Source organism: Paraphaeosphaeria sporulosa (assembly GCF_001642045.1).
Source record: "Paraphaeosphaeria sporulosa strain AP3s5-JAC2a unplaced genomic scaffold CC84scaffold_13, whole genome shotgun sequence".
Taxonomy (NCBI): domain Eukaryota; kingdom Fungi; phylum Ascomycota; class Dothideomycetes; order Pleosporales; family Didymosphaeriaceae; genus Paraphaeosphaeria; species Paraphaeosphaeria sporulosa.
In genome coordinates, this window is record NW_017253372.1 from 746,576 (window position 1) to 765,467 (window position 18,892).

The 18,892-nt window shown below is 56.9% G+C and overlaps 5 protein-coding genes across 5 annotated transcripts; 3 read left to right on the forward strand and 2 right to left on the reverse strand.

Annotated features, from left to right (window-relative positions):
- Positions 1 to 1,917: 1,917 nt before the first annotated feature.
- On the reverse strand, positions 1,918 to 2,838 carry CC84DRAFT_1222471 (uncharacterized protein; the record flags this gene model as incomplete). Its single annotated transcript, XM_018183376.1, has 6 exons — positions 1,918 to 2,019; positions 2,071 to 2,386; positions 2,440 to 2,516; positions 2,567 to 2,606; positions 2,658 to 2,781; positions 2,832 to 2,838. 6 exons carry the CDS (start codon positions 2,836 to 2,838, stop codon positions 1,918 to 1,920), a joined length of 666 nt encoding a protein of 221 aa, XP_018030525.1.
- Positions 2,839 to 3,090: 252 nt separating this feature from the next.
- CC84DRAFT_1169009 (uncharacterized protein) lies at positions 3,091 to 6,142 on the forward strand. Its single transcript, XM_018179553.1, has 9 exons — positions 3,091 to 3,217; positions 3,313 to 3,330; positions 3,400 to 3,448; positions 3,513 to 3,606; positions 3,654 to 4,676; positions 4,775 to 4,912; positions 4,964 to 5,144; positions 5,488 to 5,576; positions 5,955 to 6,142. Exons 1-9 carry the CDS (start codon positions 3,208 to 3,210, stop codon positions 5,997 to 5,999), a joined length of 1,647 nt encoding a protein of 548 aa, XP_018030526.1. The 5' UTR covers positions 3,091 to 3,207; the 3' UTR covers positions 6,000 to 6,142.
- A 1,384-nt stretch (positions 6,143 to 7,526) lies between these two features.
- CC84DRAFT_361578 (uncharacterized protein) lies at positions 7,527 to 8,185 on the forward strand. Its single transcript, XM_018185907.1, has one exon. It carries the CDS (start codon positions 7,697 to 7,699, stop codon positions 8,036 to 8,038), a length of 342 nt encoding a protein of 113 aa, XP_018030527.1. The 5' UTR covers positions 7,527 to 7,696; the 3' UTR covers positions 8,039 to 8,185.
- Positions 8,186 to 14,165: 5,980 nt separating this feature from the next.
- On the reverse strand, positions 14,166 to 17,051 carry CC84DRAFT_1180962 (DUF1752-domain-containing protein; the record flags this gene model as incomplete). Its single annotated transcript, XM_018180519.1, has 5 exons — positions 14,166 to 15,716; positions 15,769 to 15,821; positions 15,873 to 16,460; positions 16,673 to 16,739; positions 16,842 to 17,051. The coding sequence occupies 5 exons, from the start codon at positions 17,049 to 17,051 to the stop codon at positions 14,166 to 14,168; spliced, it is 2,469 nt and encodes an 822-aa protein (XP_018030528.1).
- Positions 17,052 to 17,522: 471 nt separating this feature from the next.
- CC84DRAFT_361958 (uncharacterized protein) lies at positions 17,523 to 18,378 on the forward strand. Its single transcript, XM_018185908.1, has one exon. It carries the CDS (start codon positions 17,637 to 17,639, stop codon positions 18,105 to 18,107), a length of 471 nt encoding a protein of 156 aa, XP_018030529.1. The 5' UTR covers positions 17,523 to 17,636; the 3' UTR covers positions 18,108 to 18,378.
- The last annotated feature ends 514 nt before the right edge of the window (positions 18,379 to 18,892 follow it).

Sequence of the window (18,892 nt, forward strand, 5' to 3'; positions counted from 1 at the left end):
GCCGAATTGCGACATTGGATATCGGCCTTCGCACCATAGCTGAAACAAACATTTCGGAGATCGATTTGGCGATCAATATGCGATGTCTTGTGATGCTGCCGCCGCCGTGAGTGGTGGTGCGATCGCCGCGCAGGATACCCTCTAGCGCCGGTAGTGCCCGCACCCCTGCATCTCGACTTGCACCCACAACCATCTACGAAGCTCCTCCAACTCAATAATAACAGCCTCACAGATACATATGCAGGAAAACAAACATTCTAAAACAACTACATCATTCTTCACTCCCTAACCTTGCCATATGCCGCGTCGCACCTTACCCCTGCCAGCCACCCGATGATCTCGCCCAGCCACACCAACCTCCAAAGCGCCCAACCACCCCCGCGCACGCACCCCATCGCATCTCTACAAAAGTGCGCCCAGCGCGTGCATTCCACAGAAAGTACTTACACTTGCATATTGCTACTTCGAGAAGATTTTCGCGTCCACAAGCCGTTCTTGCATATCGCAGACACGTCACGCAGTGTTGTTGGTTGATTAACTGTTGCCGCGACAACTTGCGCTCGGACCTGTACACGTTGCTGGAGAAAGAGACGATTGTGAAGAAAAGCGCACCGCTCCGGGACCGAAGACTCGATTCGCGTTTCCTCAAAGTGAAAGGTATGTTCTACCTCCGCGTCCACACCGCATAACACTGTCCTAACAATCTCGCAGAACATCCCGCCTACAGCACCACTCTATTGCGCGCCTTACCCCCACGAGCTCGCCTAGACCCAACCCAGTTCAACGCAAACTCTCCACCCTCAAAATGAAGCGCAACATCGTCATCTTCCTCATCATCCTCATTCTCTTCATCCTCATCGCGCTCATCGCATACGCAATCTACTACCTGCAGACGCGGATGGCGGTCGGCAACTCAGGGAGCAGCGTGAGCGACATGACGGAGGCATAGACGCCGTTCCCGTCATGTCTACTTCTTCTCTCTTTTGGTTTGGCCACCGCAACAATTATTACGACGATCAACGACAGCAGCGTCACTTATGTACATGTAAAAGAACAGCGCAAGGCATGGTTTGGTATGGCGTTGATGGGATTTGAAATCTGAATTTGGGAAACGGGAGGGACTTTGGCATGAGTCTTTGCATTGTTCGTTGAGAGTTGTTGAGACGAAGATTGTGCATGGATGGATGGTTTAATGAGCACTTTATTGCTATGCTGGATACCCGGATCGAGATGCGAGGGCAACGAGATGTGTATATATCTGCGAAGATGAGAACGAATGGCATTATTGACACCATATCGCTATTCCTGGTCTACTCGAGCTTGTAGTGCGGGAAGCTGCATGATAGTTGGACGAAACTTGCGAGATTTGAGGCTGCATTCGCGGCAGACCCGGGATCGGATCGTGAAGTTGTTGAGGTTTGCAAGTTTGTTAGTCCGGTGCGCAAACATAGTGAGATTGCAAGGCAGACGCCGATGGCTATAGGATTGGTGGAAGTAGTTGGGCCTGCTGTTTCGCAGTCCTATTTTCAACGTACGTAGAAGAGGCGTTTATCCGTTGAAATGAGGGGGATTGCGCCCCGGTGGTGGAACAGCAAGGGCTGTAGTTGTAACCAAGATTGTTTAAGGGTGCCAACAGACTAGAAACATCGAAAATCGCTCGGGTGGGTAGAGGCGCCTTCACCTTTCCACATTGCAGATTCTTTTCAGCTGAATGCGGTGACCTCCTGATGGTAGCTGTAAAATGGATATGACCACGGACGCCATGCTAGAAAGCATTCCCCCAGTACACCGTGAGAGACTGAGAAGCGAACTGGTTGACAATGAACCAACTCAGTGGGAGTGATTTTGTCTCGCTCCATGTCAACATATGCTTAAGATCCAAGCTTGCGCGTTGCTGCTTCACGGTGATCTTTGCCTTCATAAGTCGTCGTCGTCGATGCCCGTCATGCTGGCGTTGCCGTTCGTCTCCTCCGTATCTGCCTGGTTAAAGACAAGGTGCTGTTCGAAATAGGTAAGCATCTACGGCATGTCAGCGGCTTTGATATGTAACAGAAAGTGCGCTACACCTACTCGCTGTGGGCATTTCTTGAAGATGAGTGGGAGCGGATGCTGCGTCTTGATCTGGTTGCTCCAGACTAGATAGCCGAATTTCTCGTTCTCTCCGGTCTTGGGGTTCACCCGCTGTTCCACGGTGTCAACGTGATCCACCTCGTCCTCCCACGAGCCTGGTGGCGGGGCCCATTCCTTCTCCTTCTTCATTCGCTTCGCCGCTACGGGTGTGCTGCTCTCAGTCTCGACGCCGGACTTTCTCCCTTTGCGCTTCTTGCCAGGCACTGGTCTGCCCCCGATCAACGTGTGGTATTCGTCGAGCGCTTCCACGCCCTCGCTGGAACAGGTCAGCATGTGACTCTCTGCGTATAGTTCAGGTCCAGGGCTTACAGGTTGTCTTCGCCTTCCCATGTCATGTCCGCGGGATCGTCGTATCCTTGCCATTTCACGTGGTAGAGTACTTTGCCCTGATCGCGAAGGTCAGTCCATACACCAAAGGCTTGCAGCAACCTCGTACTTTGACTGTTTTATGGGCCACAATCCCTTCTACGACATATCTGCCAGCCAATCAGCGCAATTCCAATTCGTTCCAAACTGCAAGCGCATACTCTTCTTCCTCGTTACTTTCCTCCTCTTCCTCTTCAACAGGTGCCGGCTTCGACTTCTTCACCTCCTTCGCGGGAATCTCTTCGTCGCCAGAGGATTGGCTGATCTCCTCGTCGCTCAAAGCAGCTATGCGCAAGTCAGCGAGCAGTATCTTGCGCGGGTGGGGACGCGCTCACGCGGCATGGGTAGGCAGCTGTCGCGAGTCGGCCCGCCAGCCGAAGTGAGGCGATTGGTAGCTGCGAGAAGCTCAGCACAGTCCTGCTGAGTGCGATTGAGATGTGAAATGAACGGCGGCAAGAGACACAGTGGCGCGTGTGCGATCTTGAAATAGCTGGTCACGTCGGCGCGTCGAGGTCGGGGTCAGAGCTTCCTCGCCAAGTGCGCCAAGGCTGGGGCACCTGCCAGAATTTCGAAAAGTTAGAGACGCTGTCAACACACGGCGTTACCCCACCAAGACGTCCGTTCACCGCCCCTCTTTTGTTTCTCATACTCTAGGAACTTGAAAACTACACACCCTAGCGGAAAAGGACTTTCGTCCGGAGCTCTGTCAAGATGGCGATGCGTAAGTGCTGCAGGCTGCAACCAGCTCCCCACCCCACTATATCAAACCCAACATAAACACCTGAGAATTCGCATGCTGACTGATAGGCTATGCAGAACTGGACATGTCGAATGGTATGCCTCGCTCGAAATCCGCCAAAGCCGCCCCTCCCATTGCGACCGACGACTAATGCGCACGTATAGCCCAGGTGATGAAGGATGAGTCGGGACGGCCGTTTATTATTGTGAGAGAGTACGTAAAGCTCTGAAGTACGCAGAAGGACATGAGAAGAGCAGGGGAAGCTGACGGACCACAGCCAAGGCAAGAAGAAGAGGCAACACGGCAACGAAGCGGTCAAGTCACATATCCTGGCCGCGCGGACTGTAGCCAACATTGTGAAGACATCTTTGGTACGAATAATGGACTGCGGAAATGTGACATGAGCTCATATAGATAGGGACCCCGAGGACTGGACAAGATCTTGATTTCGCCCGACGGCGACATCACCGTGACCAACGACGGCGCCACCATTCTGTCGCAGATGGAAATCTCCAACCACGTCGCGAAGCTGCTCGTTGAGCTCTCAAAATCACAAGATGACGAGATCGGCGACGGTACGACGGGTGTAGTGGTGCTTGCAGGCGCGCTCCTGGAGCAAGCGGCGGACCTCATTGACAAGGGCATCCACCCGATTCGGATAGCGGATGGCTACGACCAGGCCTGCGAGGTCGCCGTTGCAAAGCTCGACGAGATCAGTGACGAGATCAAGTTCTCCAAGGAAAACACAGAGGAGTTGTTCAAGGTCGCCAAGACGAGTCTGGGCAGCAAGATTGTGTCAAAAGCACACGACCACTTCGCCAAGATTGCCGTTGATGCCGTGTTGTCTGTCGCGGATTTGTCCCGGAAGGACGTTGATTTCGAGCTCATCAAGGTCGACGGTAAAGTCGGAGGAGCGCTGGAGGACACACTACTTGTCCAGGGTGTCATAATAGACAAGGACTTCTCCCACCCGCAAATGCCGGACGAGGTCAAGGACGCGAAGCTTGCCATCCTCACATGCGCTTTCGAGCCCCCGAAGCCCAAGACGAAGCACAAGCTGGACATCACGTCCGTCGAGGAGTTCAAGAAGCTACAGACGTACGAATCCGACAAGTTCACCGAAATGATAAAGCAGATCAAAGATACCGGCGCCAACGTGGTCATTTGCCAATGGGGATTCGACGACGAGGCCAACCACTTGCTCCTTACCAACAAACTACCCGCTGTCCGGTGGGTAGGAGGCCCTGAGATTGAGCTGATCGCAATCGCTACAAACGGCCGAATAGTGCCCAGGTTTGAGGACCTGAGCGCGGAGAAGCTGGGCAAAGCGGGTGTTGTCCGGGAACTAACGTTCGGAACGACCCGCGACAAGATGTTGGTCATCGAAGAATGTGCAAACACTCGTGCGGTGACAGTCTTTGTCCGTGGTAGCAATAAGATGGTGCGTAGCTGCAAATCGACGCTCGATTGGGAATGCTCTCACGAGTTTCCAGACAGCGAGGAACCTCAAGCCCGTACCAGCGCGCTAACAATTAGCAGATCATTGATGAAGCGAAACGATCATTGCACGACGCTCTCTGTGTTGTCCGAAACCTAGTCAGAGATAGCCGTATCGTATATGGTGGCGGTGCGGCCGAGATTGCCTGTTCGCTCGCTGTGGAGGATGCTGCCGTCAAGGTACCCACACCCTTGCCGGGATGATGCAGCAAATTCTGACCGCCATTACAGAGCCCCGGTCTCGAGCAATACGCAATGCGCGCGTTTGCCGATGCGCTCGATTGTGTACCCATGGCACTGGCCGAGAACTCTGGTCTCAGTCCGATCGAAACACTTGCAAACATCAAGTCGCGCCAAGCCAAGGAGAACAACTCTAGGTTAGGTGTTGACTGTATGCAAACCGGAAGCAACGGTAAGTACTACCTATCTTCTTTCCTTCGTGGGTCAATTTCCGGGTGCGACAAACGGCTTATGCCGTTACGATCCTTCACAACACCAGTCTATCGAACCAACATCTGTATTGCACCTGTATGGTCACTCCGTGTTCCACCATGCACGTACAACGGCTCAACCCGTATTCCCGTGGTTAGATCGACAGGCTCACATTTCCCGTACAATGTCTCCACATATTGTTCCTCTGGTCTCGACCTGGTCGCGTGTGTGGACGGCTCGGGCTTGGAATGCACACAATCCTTTACTATGCACCGTCAACATGCACTTTGAAATGAGCTGTGCTAACTCGGGCCGATATACAGACATGAAGGAGCATTTTGTGATCGATCCTCTGATCTCCAAGAGGCAACAGTTACTCCTCGCAACACAACTGTGCAGGATGGTACTCAAGGTACGTCGCTTACCCTACCTGTAATTCATTACAGTCGTACCTGTTTCTTTACGAGGGGCATGGTGTCGCAGCGTGTCACGACAGCGTCACTGCACATCACCCTGCTCTCCGCCAACTATCCCTTGCACGGTGCACATTCCATTGCGGGGGACGGGGAAGCGGGCCCGCATGCAAGTCACGGTCGTACCATGCAAGACGTGTCTTTCGCTCTGCCCATGAGCCGCACGGCTGGGGGTGGCCGTGGTCACACCACGTTCCGATCGTGTCCACTTTCTGCCCATTCTCTGCATCCCAGGCCGTCCTTGCTTGCGTCCATCTCCGGCTCGCTTTGCCGTGCCCCTCATCATGACTCGTTGGACTTCGCTGACTAGCATGCAGGTCAATAATGTGATCATCGCGGGCAGCGACGACCAAGAGTTCTAGACGCGCGGCTGCGGCGGTCGAGGGACGCAGGGCCACGTGGGAGGGGGACGAAGGACGTAGGCGCGGCACAAGCGCTCCGCCGATTGTATAACGCCCTATACCATATAGACGGCCACAGTAATTGAAAAGAAATGTCAAGGCACGCGTGCTCCCCCTCTGTATGCCAGTGACGCGTCGCATCGAGCGAGTAACGGGATTGGTGGGGCGGATGTCGATGGCACGGCAATCTTTCTGCTGCCTGTGTAATCCTTATGTCTGTACGACACGGGATGCTTCGGCTCTGCAAGGCACGGAGGGCTTGTGTCACTCTTGAGCCTGGGGCATTCCAAGCGCGTCAGGGTCTGTGTGATCTCGGTTCCTTGCCTGGGCTGCTGCGGTCTTCCTACGCTGCTATACGGGGATGCGTGCTAGACTAGGGCCAGTGCCGTGAGGTTGAGTGGGTTTGACGCCGCGTCTAGACATTGCGTTGGTGGGAGGGCTACGCAGATCAATAGCTGTGTCACGGCAGTGGCAGTGGCAGTGGCAGTGGCAGTGGCAGTGGCAGTGGCAGTGGCGTCGGCGTCGGAGACGGAACGTATTCACATCGTACAAAGCGCAGCGAGAGGGACTGGTATCTATCTATCTATCTACCGCTCCAACTCGTACTCATCGGCCCTGCTGCCTGGGCATTGCATCTCTCCGCGGCGCTGCGTGCATGTGGACGTCAGCCCTCTCAGGCATGGCTTCCCTAGTACTCTTACCTGGCATCACGCTCGTGTCAGGCCCCGTGGATACTCCGCACGCGCATGGACTTCCTTGTGGGTGGGCGATGAGAGACGAGGTTCGGGTTCTGTGGGGTTTGCTATACTCGCTGCGGTGCTGGAGGGGTACTTGGATTGAAGTGGGGTTGGGGTGAAGGGAGAAAGATTGGTAGGTGGGAGAGTGTGGTAGTCGAGCGGCTGCGGGATTGTGGGTCTGGGTGTCGTGTAAGGCGCGGGTGGGAGCAGGATTGTAGCTGCATCGATCAGGTTTGTTTGATCTAGCCGTCCTAATAGTTTGATTGTAGGCGTGATTAAATTGGCATGGAGGCTGGAGAAGACCGAGTGTTGGCGATGATCGATGGGAACGGTGCTGAGGCCGTGTAGGGGGAGGTGTGTGAGGTGGGGTTGGAGGAGGTGGGTCAGTGAATTGGAGGAGGGCTGTTGGGACTTGGGATGGCGAAGGGATGAGAGTGAAGAGACGAGCGGTGTGAAGTAGGAGAGCAAGGTGGTGATCCCAAGACTTGGAAGGGGATCGATGAGTTGTGGTCACTTGGAGGGATAAAGGATACCGGAAGCTCGGTGGGGTGTTTTGGTCTTGGAGGGCTTTCTATCACCATGTCTGGTTGATATCATGATGAATTTGTCTGGTATCATAACAGGGCCGTCGTTTCTATTGCGGAGAAACTTGCCACACGGATTGTGTTACGAATATGGATTTGACTTTTCTAGTAGTAGCTATTACAGCTCGAATATCACCATCTTGTCTTGGCTCCTCGCTGCTCGGGTTCCCGATTCCGATCAGCCTACGAACGTGAATCTTAACCTGAACAGGTCTGTGGTGTTCTGCGGGGAAGGTCATATCTTGTTTCCGCCGTCCCTTGATCTACCAGCCTAGAGCGGTACATCACTTCGCGACGACCATCCACAGCAACACCTCCATGCGATGACGAGTGCTAGATGATGCTCACTACCATTTTCAGACTCCATATCGCCGGTGGGACCCCGTTGGTTCGCGCCTGGCGCGGAGCACCGTCCATCTACCACACTCGTTTCTCCTCTGCAATCCTGCTACCCTTTCCCCTGCCCTACGCGACCCATCACCCTCCTACCCACAGTGGCAACCCCCAACCCACTTCCGTATCGTTACAATACACAATACTGCTCTGCATATGTATAGTGTGTATCGAAACCCACGCAGCAGCGCGCCCCACTCGCCTCTCGGCCCGCAACCCGATCAGGAAATTGCGGCTCTGCGTCCCTGCGTCGGTGCCCAACGGCACCGCACATGCAGACCGTTAGCACCACCTGAAACACTACACTAGAAATCTTCTTCTGCGCGACAAAGAAAATGCCTGCGCGCGGACGCGGACGCGGACGCAGACGCGAGATGCAGGGTCCGGGCTTCCATGGGTGCAACTGGAGTAGATGGGAAGTAGTTCGCGCGAGAACGGGGCGTTGGTGCATGGCATGATGGCGCTGTGGTTTGGACGGAGAAATGCATTACATAGATTACCGATTGATTGAAGAGAAGAGATAGGCCTGGCAACGAGCGTATACTGTACAGTACAGACAGCGCAGGGACGTCTGCAAACCATGTGCGAGTCGCGTCGCTGCAAATACCACCCTCCCCATGCGGCCTACCGCGCGAAGTCACAAGTGCCAGCTATCGAGCCACAGCCCGCCTTCCAGGCGCTTTCACCGCCACAACGCGGGTTTCACGTGCGGTGCTGGCGGCGGGGCTGGTATTATGGGCCTGCAGCGTCGGAGGGTGTAGGATTTTTTCTTGCAGGCTAGCGGAGGGAGTCGGAGCAGAAGGGGAGGGAGTCAGATGCACTGTAAGGAGAAGTGGGTATTACAGGAGGTGTTCGGCGGGTGCTCGGCGGTACGCAGGGGTGGACTGGACCGTCCGGTGAAGAGGGGAAGTGGAGATACGGAGGGTGAAGGTGTGATTTGCGTGGTGTTGATGTTGCTGTGGCCTCTGCTCAAGTCGACTCAACCCGACTCGACTCGTGACGCGTGATCAATGGCGTCACAGGTGGCCACATCAGCAGTAGGTCGACGTCTAGCTCTGCAATGTCTGCATGCACCACGCGGACGCGGCGTGGCTTGACGACTGATCTCGAAAGCAATACGCTTGCCGTCACCACACCACGGTGCCCGCGACCAAGCTCGAGCAACATGCTTGCATGCACGCCAGGCGGGCGTTCCGACACGTGAAAACGGAAAGCGCACGCCTCACATCCGCGCGTCGAGCCGGATCTCCGAGCCCGTCCACTCATGGCCCAGCGCAGGGACGCTTCGCGCCCAAGCGGCCCAAACGGCCGGAATAAAAGCCTTCTAGAAAACTTCTTTGTCCCGAGCCTGGGCGACCAGCGCTGTAGCCGGCCGAGAGGCGTGCGGAAGGGTGCAGAAAAAATGCGCGCTGGGTGGGGTGTCTGGAGGGCGAGCGAACCAGATGTTGGAGAGAGAGGAGGGCTGGGACGGTGGCCCGCGCTGCGGAAGCTAGGGTCGATCGAGGTGCAGCCGGGCGCGCACGTTGTTGCGCGTTGCAGAGGCGTCGACGACGTCTTTCACGGGCGGCGTGAGGCTCTGCTCAACAGGTCCACCCGCAAGGATCACATGCAACCCTCTTCCGCAACGCGAATCCACCGCCGCCTCAGCTGCGCGCTTGCATGACGTGTGGTACCTGCGAGGGGCTGGCGAAGTGACCCGGGGCCATCAGAAGTTCGCGAGCAACATGGTTGTGCGTTCTCAGCCGATTCCACGAGACTATTGTTTGACGGTGGTGCTCCGGTTTTCCTGTTCGAGCACATGCGAATGGTACCTGCATATCGAGGGCGCCGATCGCTGCAGCCGCCAATCATCGGTCACGCTGAGGTTGGGTGCTGCTGTCCTGGCACCCCGGATTGTGACGGCACATTTCTCACACGCATCCAACTCTGGCCATGCTGTGCGTGCTGGTGTCTGTAGTTGGATCGCGCGACTTGCGTACATTAAGAACGGCATGCTGCTTTGAGACACGTGCTGTAACGGGCAATTGTCGATCTTTCGACCTCGTGTCGAGGATTGAAAGGGTCAGCCCTACGGCTGCTTGCCGCGCGCTGATCTGGGGCTATCTGGGGAAGGTCGCGCTTGACACGAGCACCTGCCTGCAGCATCCTGTGTAGGGACGTCCCTTGTGCAGACCACGGAGCGGACAACACTGCATGCTTCTCCTGTTCCGAATGTAAGCAACCTGTTCTGAATCGCACCGTCGATACCAACTCTCTAATTGAACTCAGGTGCATGAGCTGAACCTTGAATCGCCGTTGTCGAGTCGCGGGTTGATCACGGTTTTGGACGCTCTGGCACCATGTGGTGATGCTCGCGCTACGCCGGGGAAGCGGCCTGGATGCAGAGCTTGCTTCTGACATCGGCCCGCACAAAAGTAGCCGCCGCATGATCACGACTGCGTGGTCAAGCGATTTGTGGAAGTACGGCCTTCCGTGGTCTGTCTGTAGCGGGGGTTGTTGATGGATGATATCATAGCGGCGGAACGTGCCAACATTCTTGCATGCTTTGGCGAATTGCCTGGAATAACTTCCGCGCAGCGGTATTGAAGGTAGGCTATCACATGTCCGAGGCTGTTCGTTGAACATGTGGTCGCTGCATAGCTGCACCAGACAGCGTACTGTTTGGATACATGTGAAGTGAGATTACCGAGCGTGCATCTGATCGTGTAAGTGCCGCGCTGCACAACCGCACCGAGACCAACATCCCGTCAAATCTCTACCGCGCAGAGCATACAAGGATACACATGCCGCCTTCTCTCCACGGCGCTTGTTTTGTACTTTGCGGGGTAAACGTCCGCCAACACTAAAGAACGATGGCACTTGTGCCTACATGCATCTGACGATCGCGCAGCCCTATCGCTGCAATTCTCGGTGTCTGCAGCTGAGTGCCACGTGGATATAGAACCGTTTGTAACAAAAGGTACTGAATACCGCCCGCGGGCTGCTGATCAAGCGCCCGAGGCTACGACGTCAGCCTCCCAGGTGACCATGGAATCGTCTCCGGCGCAGAGGCTCTAGCGGCGGGTATGGTTATTGACCGAGCTGTTGCGCACCTCTCTCGGGGCAATTGCAACCCCACCCTTGAGGGGAGATGGCCTGGCAGCCGGAGAAATTTTTGCGGTACGGCATACATGAGCCGGCATCTCAACGGCCAGACGTCTGTCCAAGTGTCGCCGAGTATTGGTCGATAGCCACTGTTGTTCGTTCCAGTAGAGATGATACTGTTAGAAAGAGAGCCGGTTTGGAAGGAGCTTCCCCAGCTGTTCTAGTAGCGCTGGAGAAAAGCTGGTACGCTAGGACATCTGGGGCTGGGCCTAAGGTGGAGAGCAAAACGTGGCAGCCGCATGATGTAGATGAACCATTACCAGCGTGTGAAGGATGTTGCTTGGTCCACTACCATCTAGGTGCGGTTCTCCCGACTCCAGGTTGTAGGGACAGCGTCATCCCGCGAACCCTTCTCTGGGCGATTTGTTACGTCTGCCAATTCAGAGGCGACGTCGGGTCAACATCCCGTAGATGCCCGTTGCTTCAGTGGAGCCGGAGCCGTCTGCAAAGCTACTGTCTGCGCAGAACCTTCTTCGTCTACACTAACGTTGTTGATCCTCTCGAATAGCTCTTGCAGTAGGCTCGAATTCGCTCGAATACCCCAGAGTTTCTCTTGGATAGGGACCACACTGCTTCCCGCCCATCCGTTGGCCCAGCGATGCTCAAGATGCTCGTCATGGCCACAGCTGTACCATTTTCTTCGCATTGGACTCTGGTATAACGGGAATTCATCGGCGCTTGGTGGATGAATCACATCTGAGTAGTGTAATCGCAGCCTCTCAATGGCTACCGCAAGGACTCAGCCTGAGCTGTGGACGTTAGTGCTCATGTTGTTGAACAACCACAGACGATGAACAAGATGTAAGAATGAACATATCTCGGTTCAACGTCCAGCCTCCATCCAATACCAGAAGGCCCGTGGCATCCCTGACAGGGGAGAGACTTCTCGACATCGCATTGGATATGGCGCAATGAGGACGCCAGTATCCATCAGTTCACCACCCTCGACCATGAACTCGACGAAACCCCAGACCCCTGGAGTAGGACAGCGTAGCCAGCGCATCAGCCTTGCCCCCTCTACTCCACGAAGACCATCAGTCAAGTGATGCGAATCCGGTCAGCATAGCCCTACCGCACCCCCTGCATCACCACCACGCAGTGGAAGTATTGGAAAAGCACGTCAATTCTCGGGTGCTCAATGGGAAGCTCTACCGCGCCCCTGCTGCACGCCACCTCGGCCAGCTCTGCTGCGCTGTACAGGCCCCTTGCAGGCGATAGATCAGCAAGCGAGCACGACAAAGGGTCCGTTGAGTGCTCTGTCTCGTAGTGTTTCAAGCGCTGCCGGCGCGTCGAACAAACTACCCAGACTAGCAAGTGCCCAGTCCCATTATACCATATCATATCACATCGTATCAAAACAAAAATCCAGCGCACCTCGTGACACGACGCGACCCCCACGGCGGCGGGGTGCGCGGCACAGACAAAGCCGCTGCAGGCCCTCGCCCCCGCGAGCCACCCGTGAAATCACTGCGTTGCTGCGTGGTCGGGAAGATCTCGCGTCTTGGGGCAGGTACAGTACCGCGGTATCGAGCTAAGGTGGCGGAGCGGGGAGAGGTGAGGCTGAGGACGCGCGCGGCCCGGCGTGGAGAGAGGGACAAAGGTCATCTGCACTCACGCAGCCCGCTAGCAGTGCCAGCGCATCACCGCGATATCACCGCTGCTGTCCAGGCACCCGCCAGGGCGGCCAGGGATGAGGTCGTGGAGGGCGGCGTGTGACATGAGGGCAGGGGCGGACAGAGGAGGAGAGACGAAAGCAATGACAGGATATGGGGGCTGGGCCGAGTCCGGGGTAAGGCGACGCAGCGCAATGGGGAAGAGCGGCGCGGATCCGTGGTCGGTCAGGTGCGCGCAGAAACCTGGAGCCGGCAACGGACGGCGGGACTCGACTGGGCGACGAGAGGAAGGCAAGGCGCCTCCCGCCAGGCGTGCCGTATCTCGTCACTGTGTGTCTGGCGATGTTCATCCAGCGACTTCTTACTCGCGCTCGCCGTCGCCTCCCCGCGTGCTGCGAGGCCCAATGCCCCAGGTCCAAGACTTGCAAGCGCCTGACTCATAAGGCTGAGCGCGCTGCACCTCTCGAGTCTCGAGCGGCGATCACAGCATGGGCACGGAGCACTGCGCAATACGAAACACACTCACGAGGGCAGCGCCGGCGTCGAGACGTGACATATCCCAGGCACGCTCAGCACAGCACAGGCAACGGCGCACAGGAAGCCGGCCCGAGGGATCGTGCCCAGCGACTGACCGCTGCGCGCGAATCTCAGATGATATGGTATGATATGCCATCGGCTCCATCCATCCACGCTCGAAAGTGCCGACCCGGGTCAGCAATAAACCGAGACAGTCCTAGAGCTAGAGCCACGACACAGTGACACAAGAACGAGTAAAGGCTGCGGCAGATGCGGAAACACCGCGGTGCTGAAGCCGGCACTCTGCGTCTGCGTCGAGCGTGGCCTGCGCTGCTCTGCTCAGCAAGCTACATGTGCAGCGCCAGTGGGTCGAGCTACAGCACAACATGCATAAGCGCCTCTCGCACACCCCTTTTGAGACACGCTTCAGAAGAGCGGTAAGAGCCCTGCCAAACAAGGAGCATGCCCCAATCACCCTTGCGTTTGTTGGGAGACGAGTCCCGGGTGCTGTCATCTAGAAGAGAAGGTCGGTGGGGGTCGTGCATCCTCACGTCCTCTCGCCGGCAGTAGTCGGAGCGAGTATCAAATGGGCATCGTCGAATCACCATCACAGTCACTGCGATGGGCACAAAGGAAGCATGTGCGCAATCATGTGTAAAGTATCCGCTTTTACGGGGTTAGGTAGCTAAGCCCATCCATTACCTGCCCTCCATCCCATGAGGTAATGCTATCGTCGTCTGCACCCAGTACAGTAAGGGCGAACTGGAACCCCACTGGGCCAATGATAAAAGTACAATGCAGGTAATAGTACAGACAAGTGCATGCAGTAAAGGCCGACCCAGAAGCCAGACCCAGACCACCCAGGCGTGAGCCTTGCCATATCTTGTAGCCGAAAGGACCGCCCGTTGTCCGACGTGATGAAGAGAAGGAAGGAAACTCGTAGCCTCGTAGGCATACTCAATGCCCTATGGTATCAAAAGATTTTGGGAAACATTACCCACGAGTGGCCCATACGGAAAGCCTGGCGAACGGCGCGCCATGTAGAAATTCCAAAAAGAAGAAGGAAAAAAAAAACGCCTGTGCCCGAATGCTGCTCGATGAATGCCGCTGAATGTGCAGTTGGTGAAAAAAAGGCCTAGTCTACCATCCTTTCTGGTGGTACTCTTGGAGGCCCTGGTCGAAATAATCGTTATATGAGTTGTTTTTAGCCGCTTCCCGGTGGGTAGCAGCCTTGATCAAATTGTTGGTTTGTTGCGCGTGAGCTTGCAATCCCTTCACGTCGCTAGTCGTCGCGGCTCGGCGCATTGCAGGCATAGACACTGCGCTCTGAGCTCGCTTGTTCACTGCGTTGGTGGTGGCGTTCTTTTGCTGTCTCTCCCACAGGAGGTTTGAACGCAATGATGCTGTCAGCTCCGTTTGGAGCATGTTGCGACGAGTAGTGCGTGGAGAGAGTGCTGGGGGATGTACGTTGGAGGTAGTCATGATGATGGGCTTTGACCGGGTGGCCTGCTGCCGCATCATGAGGCCTGCGTCTTCCTGGGGTGAGTTTCCAGTAGATGGGCCATTGGGAGTAGAGGTGCGAGAGCGTCGAATTGCCGGAGTCGAGCGAGATGCAGCATTCTGGAGTGCTTGAGCGCGGTCTCCCTGGTGCATCATAGTAGTGAGTAAAGATCGACGGGAAACGAGGTTGGCTTGCGAGTCGACACGTTGAAACATGGGCCTCTCATCTATGCTGGCAACCGCGCTGTCATCGTTGTCGTCCTCCCATTCTTCGTCCGAATCCTCCTCCTCGATGGCGTTGTCGTCGGAGTCTTCCTCGGATTCGCTTTCGATGGCTCCCTCGCTTTCCTCGGATGTGGGGTCGTGGATCGTACGGGTGGTGACTTGATTGTTGAAGGACAGGTTTTTGCGGACGAGGCCGGCCTTCTTGAGGTTGTCGGAAAGCGAGCTGCGCTTTGCTAGCGAGTAGGCTTCGAGCGAGCTGCTGTTGTCCTCGTCGGACGACCCGCCTAAGGTGAACATGGGTGCCTTCTTTCGTACTGGCTCGGCCCTGGAAGGTGGCGGCTTGGAGATGAAGCTGGACTTGAGAATCGGGGTAGGGTTGAGGTTGGTGCTGGATCGAACAGAAGTAGATATCCTGCTTGGGTCGAAACCGTGGACGACGCTGTGAGCGCTAACGTCGGTAGAGGTGCTGACCTCGGAACCAACCATCGGGCTCATTGGGTCGCTGCCCACTGGTGTGGCGATTGTCGATGCTGAAGACTCAGGAATGAGGCGGGCAGTCGGAGGAGGCGAGGAGGGCCGGGGCGTAGTGTTGGTGTCCTGGGCGGGCTTTTTCGGCGTCTCCTTTGCAACGGGCGGGGCGAGCTGTGGCGGCAGCGGCGAGAGAGGCTCGATGGCCTTTTTCTCTTGGATGGAATTTACAACCTTCTCCAGGTCGATGGGCGCAATGTGCTTGCCGCGGGCCTGGCTGTTGATAGAGTCGTGGCGGCGCAGATCCGGGCGCGAGGACGAGTTGGAGCGAGTAGTCGCGGTAATGGCGCTGTCGGCTGCAGAGTCGTCGGACGCTATGCTCGAGGAGAGCTCTGGGACGTCGTCGGTAACGGCGCTTTTGGAGTCAAATGACCACGTCGAAGGGGCGGAGTGGACGGGCTGGCAGCAGAAGGTCTCTCGCGACCAGACTCTCCAGGCCTGCGTGGCTGTCAGTCGTGTCTCGGACGGCTTGCACGAGCAGGCGACTCACCATGTTTTCGTAGCGCTTGCCGTCTTCCATGGCGGGCGAGCATTGTTTGAAGACTGCAGCAGCGGGTCAGTTTAAGGTTCCGGCGCTGGGAGAAGCGCACATACCAGACCACAAGCCAAAAAGATTCTCGGCGTTGCGCGTCTCGATGGTGTGCATGGAGCCGTGCTCGACGCGCACAATGGGGCGCGCAGCGTGCAGAGGCATGTTTGCGTGGGGCGCCGTGGCGGTGGGCGGGGTGCAAGTGCAGTATGAGGTGGAGTGTTGGTCGGGTGCGGGTGCGTCCGCTTTCGTCGACGGCGACGTGATTGCGTCAGGGCGGTCGGCTGCGGGCTCGACGATCAAGCGCCTTGCTGCTACCGGGCGGCGACGCACATAGAGAAGAGAGGCGGCGAGGGTAGATGTGCGGTGTGTTGTGCGTGGGCGTGGGAAGGCGCGGCGGAGGGCAGGTGCAGCTGCGCGGTGGAGCGGTGCAGCTGTGTATATAGTATCCGGACGCAGTAGTCTAAGGCAGGACCCACGAAGCGAGCAGCGCTCGGGGCGATAATAAATGGTGGGCATGCCCTGGACCGCCCACAGGCCCAAAAGAGGTGGCCCGTCACTACGGGCGCCCCCCTGTCGCCATAAACGCCTCATGCTGCCGCCAGGCCCAGCTCCTTGTAGGCCGGAGCGCGCCCGATGACTGCCCTCTAGCACTGCGACCACACGGCCGTGGCGCTAGCTGCCAGCCCGCCCGTGCCTCTCCTCTTCTGCCACCTGCCCGTGGCCAGCAGCCCGCAGCAGCCAGCTCGACGCGCAACGGCCAAGGACAGTTATGCGCAGCTTCTTTCTTGCCTTGTAGCTGTGCCCACGTTCCTGTGCGTGCTGGGGCGCTCGCGGGCAGCGTCTTCGGCACTCTCACACTCACGCCTATCCCCGTCGCTCGCCACCGCTTTCTGACCGTCTCCGCGTGGCTGCCCATGCGCACCGCACCCCTGTTCGACTGTTGGCTCTCAAACGCCTGGGCGTGGGGAGACGCAGCACATGATTAACCACCTGTCCGAGCGCCATCCTTTCCAGAACCTCCGGGGGCACACGGGCTGACTCGCTGAGACGTCGCCGCGAGCACCAGCCGCAGCGCTTGCTTGCTGACTGCTCTGCGCAGCCTCGAGAGCCGTCGCGACCACGAAAGCTGCCAGACGCGCCCTCACCGCCCACCAAGCGGCCAGACGCGCACTGGGGCACCATCCGACCGTGGGCAGCACCACGCCATAGTCGACCCCGGCGGGAGCATCACGTACGTGCATACAAGGCGCGCGTTACCGGTATTAATGCCGTATCGGCACCCTGACTCAGCGTTCTGTAAACAAAGAGCCTCCATGTGACCTCGGCGGCGCGAGCCCAGCCGCGCTCTTCACAGCGTTGCTTCATCCGCCATCCCTGCGTCTGCTAACCCGATGGGTCATCCAAGGTCGCCTCGTCGGCAGTACTCGAGAATGCCGGCTAGCTACACCTGGCCCTCTTGCCATCGTGAGCCCTGGACAGCGTCTCGCACCTGTCAGGGCTCAAACGGCTCCTCGCCGTGCCGCCTTCATGCTCTTTCGCTGCCCGCATCCGCGAGCGAGCCTCACTCTCACAAATTGCCGTGCATCGCTTCCTTGTAGTGTTTTGGACGAAACGCTCCGCTTCCGGCTCCACGCGTCACATGCCTCTACATCTCCCGCCGCCGGCCAAAAGCAACAGCCTCTGCGCGTGCCGGTGACACGCCGCTTTGGGAAGGCCGTTTTCGCCACTCCCTTCGACCAGAAGATACTCCGCTCGGCCAGCGCAGCAGCGGAGGCTTCGTATCGCCCTCTCTGAGCCCTCGGAGCAGGGTTGAAGCGCCGAGAGCCATGTATCCTCGGCTCCAAGCATCGAATGGCACCCTCATGGTCTTCCGCATGAGCATTCTCAGCCGCTTTTGCTCGTCCCAGGCTACCGTCCTGACGCTGGCAGCTTGCCATTGTTGGCCAGGTTCCAGAGTCGAACATGACCGCGACAACCGATCGCTGCGTTGTCTTCGCCAAGCCTTGCTTGCCATCATAACGGATCCGGATCGAGAGTTACCTTCGTGCTTGATTGCCATCAGCTTGTTACTTGCGACAATGCAAAAGTGCTACGTCGACTATTTACAAGTCGGCCGCTCGAGGTCATCTGCGTGCTTGCGTCGAATCACCATGCCGTACAAGAATCATGTGCAACCGTTGCTCTTCCCTAAATGCGGCGTGATGGCCGGTTTCATGCGTTGTACAATTCACTACACGGCCTGCCGCCAATACTGGCGGTACAGCGTGGCATCCGACCTGATCCTCCCATGCACTTGACGATCGCTACCGTGTTCCAGGCTCAACGTCCCTAGACAGGAGGCCTCCACTGCATGCCCTTCCGAGTTGAACAAACCCTTCCATGTACACCAATGCCACGTTTATTGTGCACTCAACTCTACAATGCGGCCGAGGGCGTCCTAGAATCCGCGGCTCCTGTATACTAGAGCTCGTGACAACTCAGAAACTAGTCTCTTGTTTCACGGACCGACAATCCGGTACAACAGTCGTGTGCCCTCTTCCCCACAATCCCACAAATACCCGGCTGGACACCTTCTACCACAGCCCCAGACGCTGTCGTTCTGTTGGAGGCCAAGCCACATTCACCCCTCAATTTCTGACAGTCTGTGGGCGCCTGCATGACGAATGGCATCGTAGGGCTGTTATTTTCGAAAATCTTCGTCCCCATCTGACCTACATATCCTGAACGAGCGCGCTGCATTGTCATATCTCACGGACTCATATTCGGTGGTCCAATCTGAGCTCGTACAAGGCCTCGTTCGGTTCCAAAGGAGCCGATGCGCATAAATGCAAGATGAAGCATGTCCTTGGAATGGGAAGCCTTTCTGGTTCTACCTCCCACGGTCCACCTTACCACTGGAGATCATGTTTGTCTCAATTTTCAGCACGTAACAAGACTGGGAGGGAACAGCATCTGCAGCTACAGAAGGCCGCTCCGAAGGTAGGACAGCCACTAAGAATGGAACAAGCGAAATCGCTGTGTGCAACTCAGGCAACAAAGCACGCAACCAGTGCACAGGATGACCTTCACTCAGTACCATGTG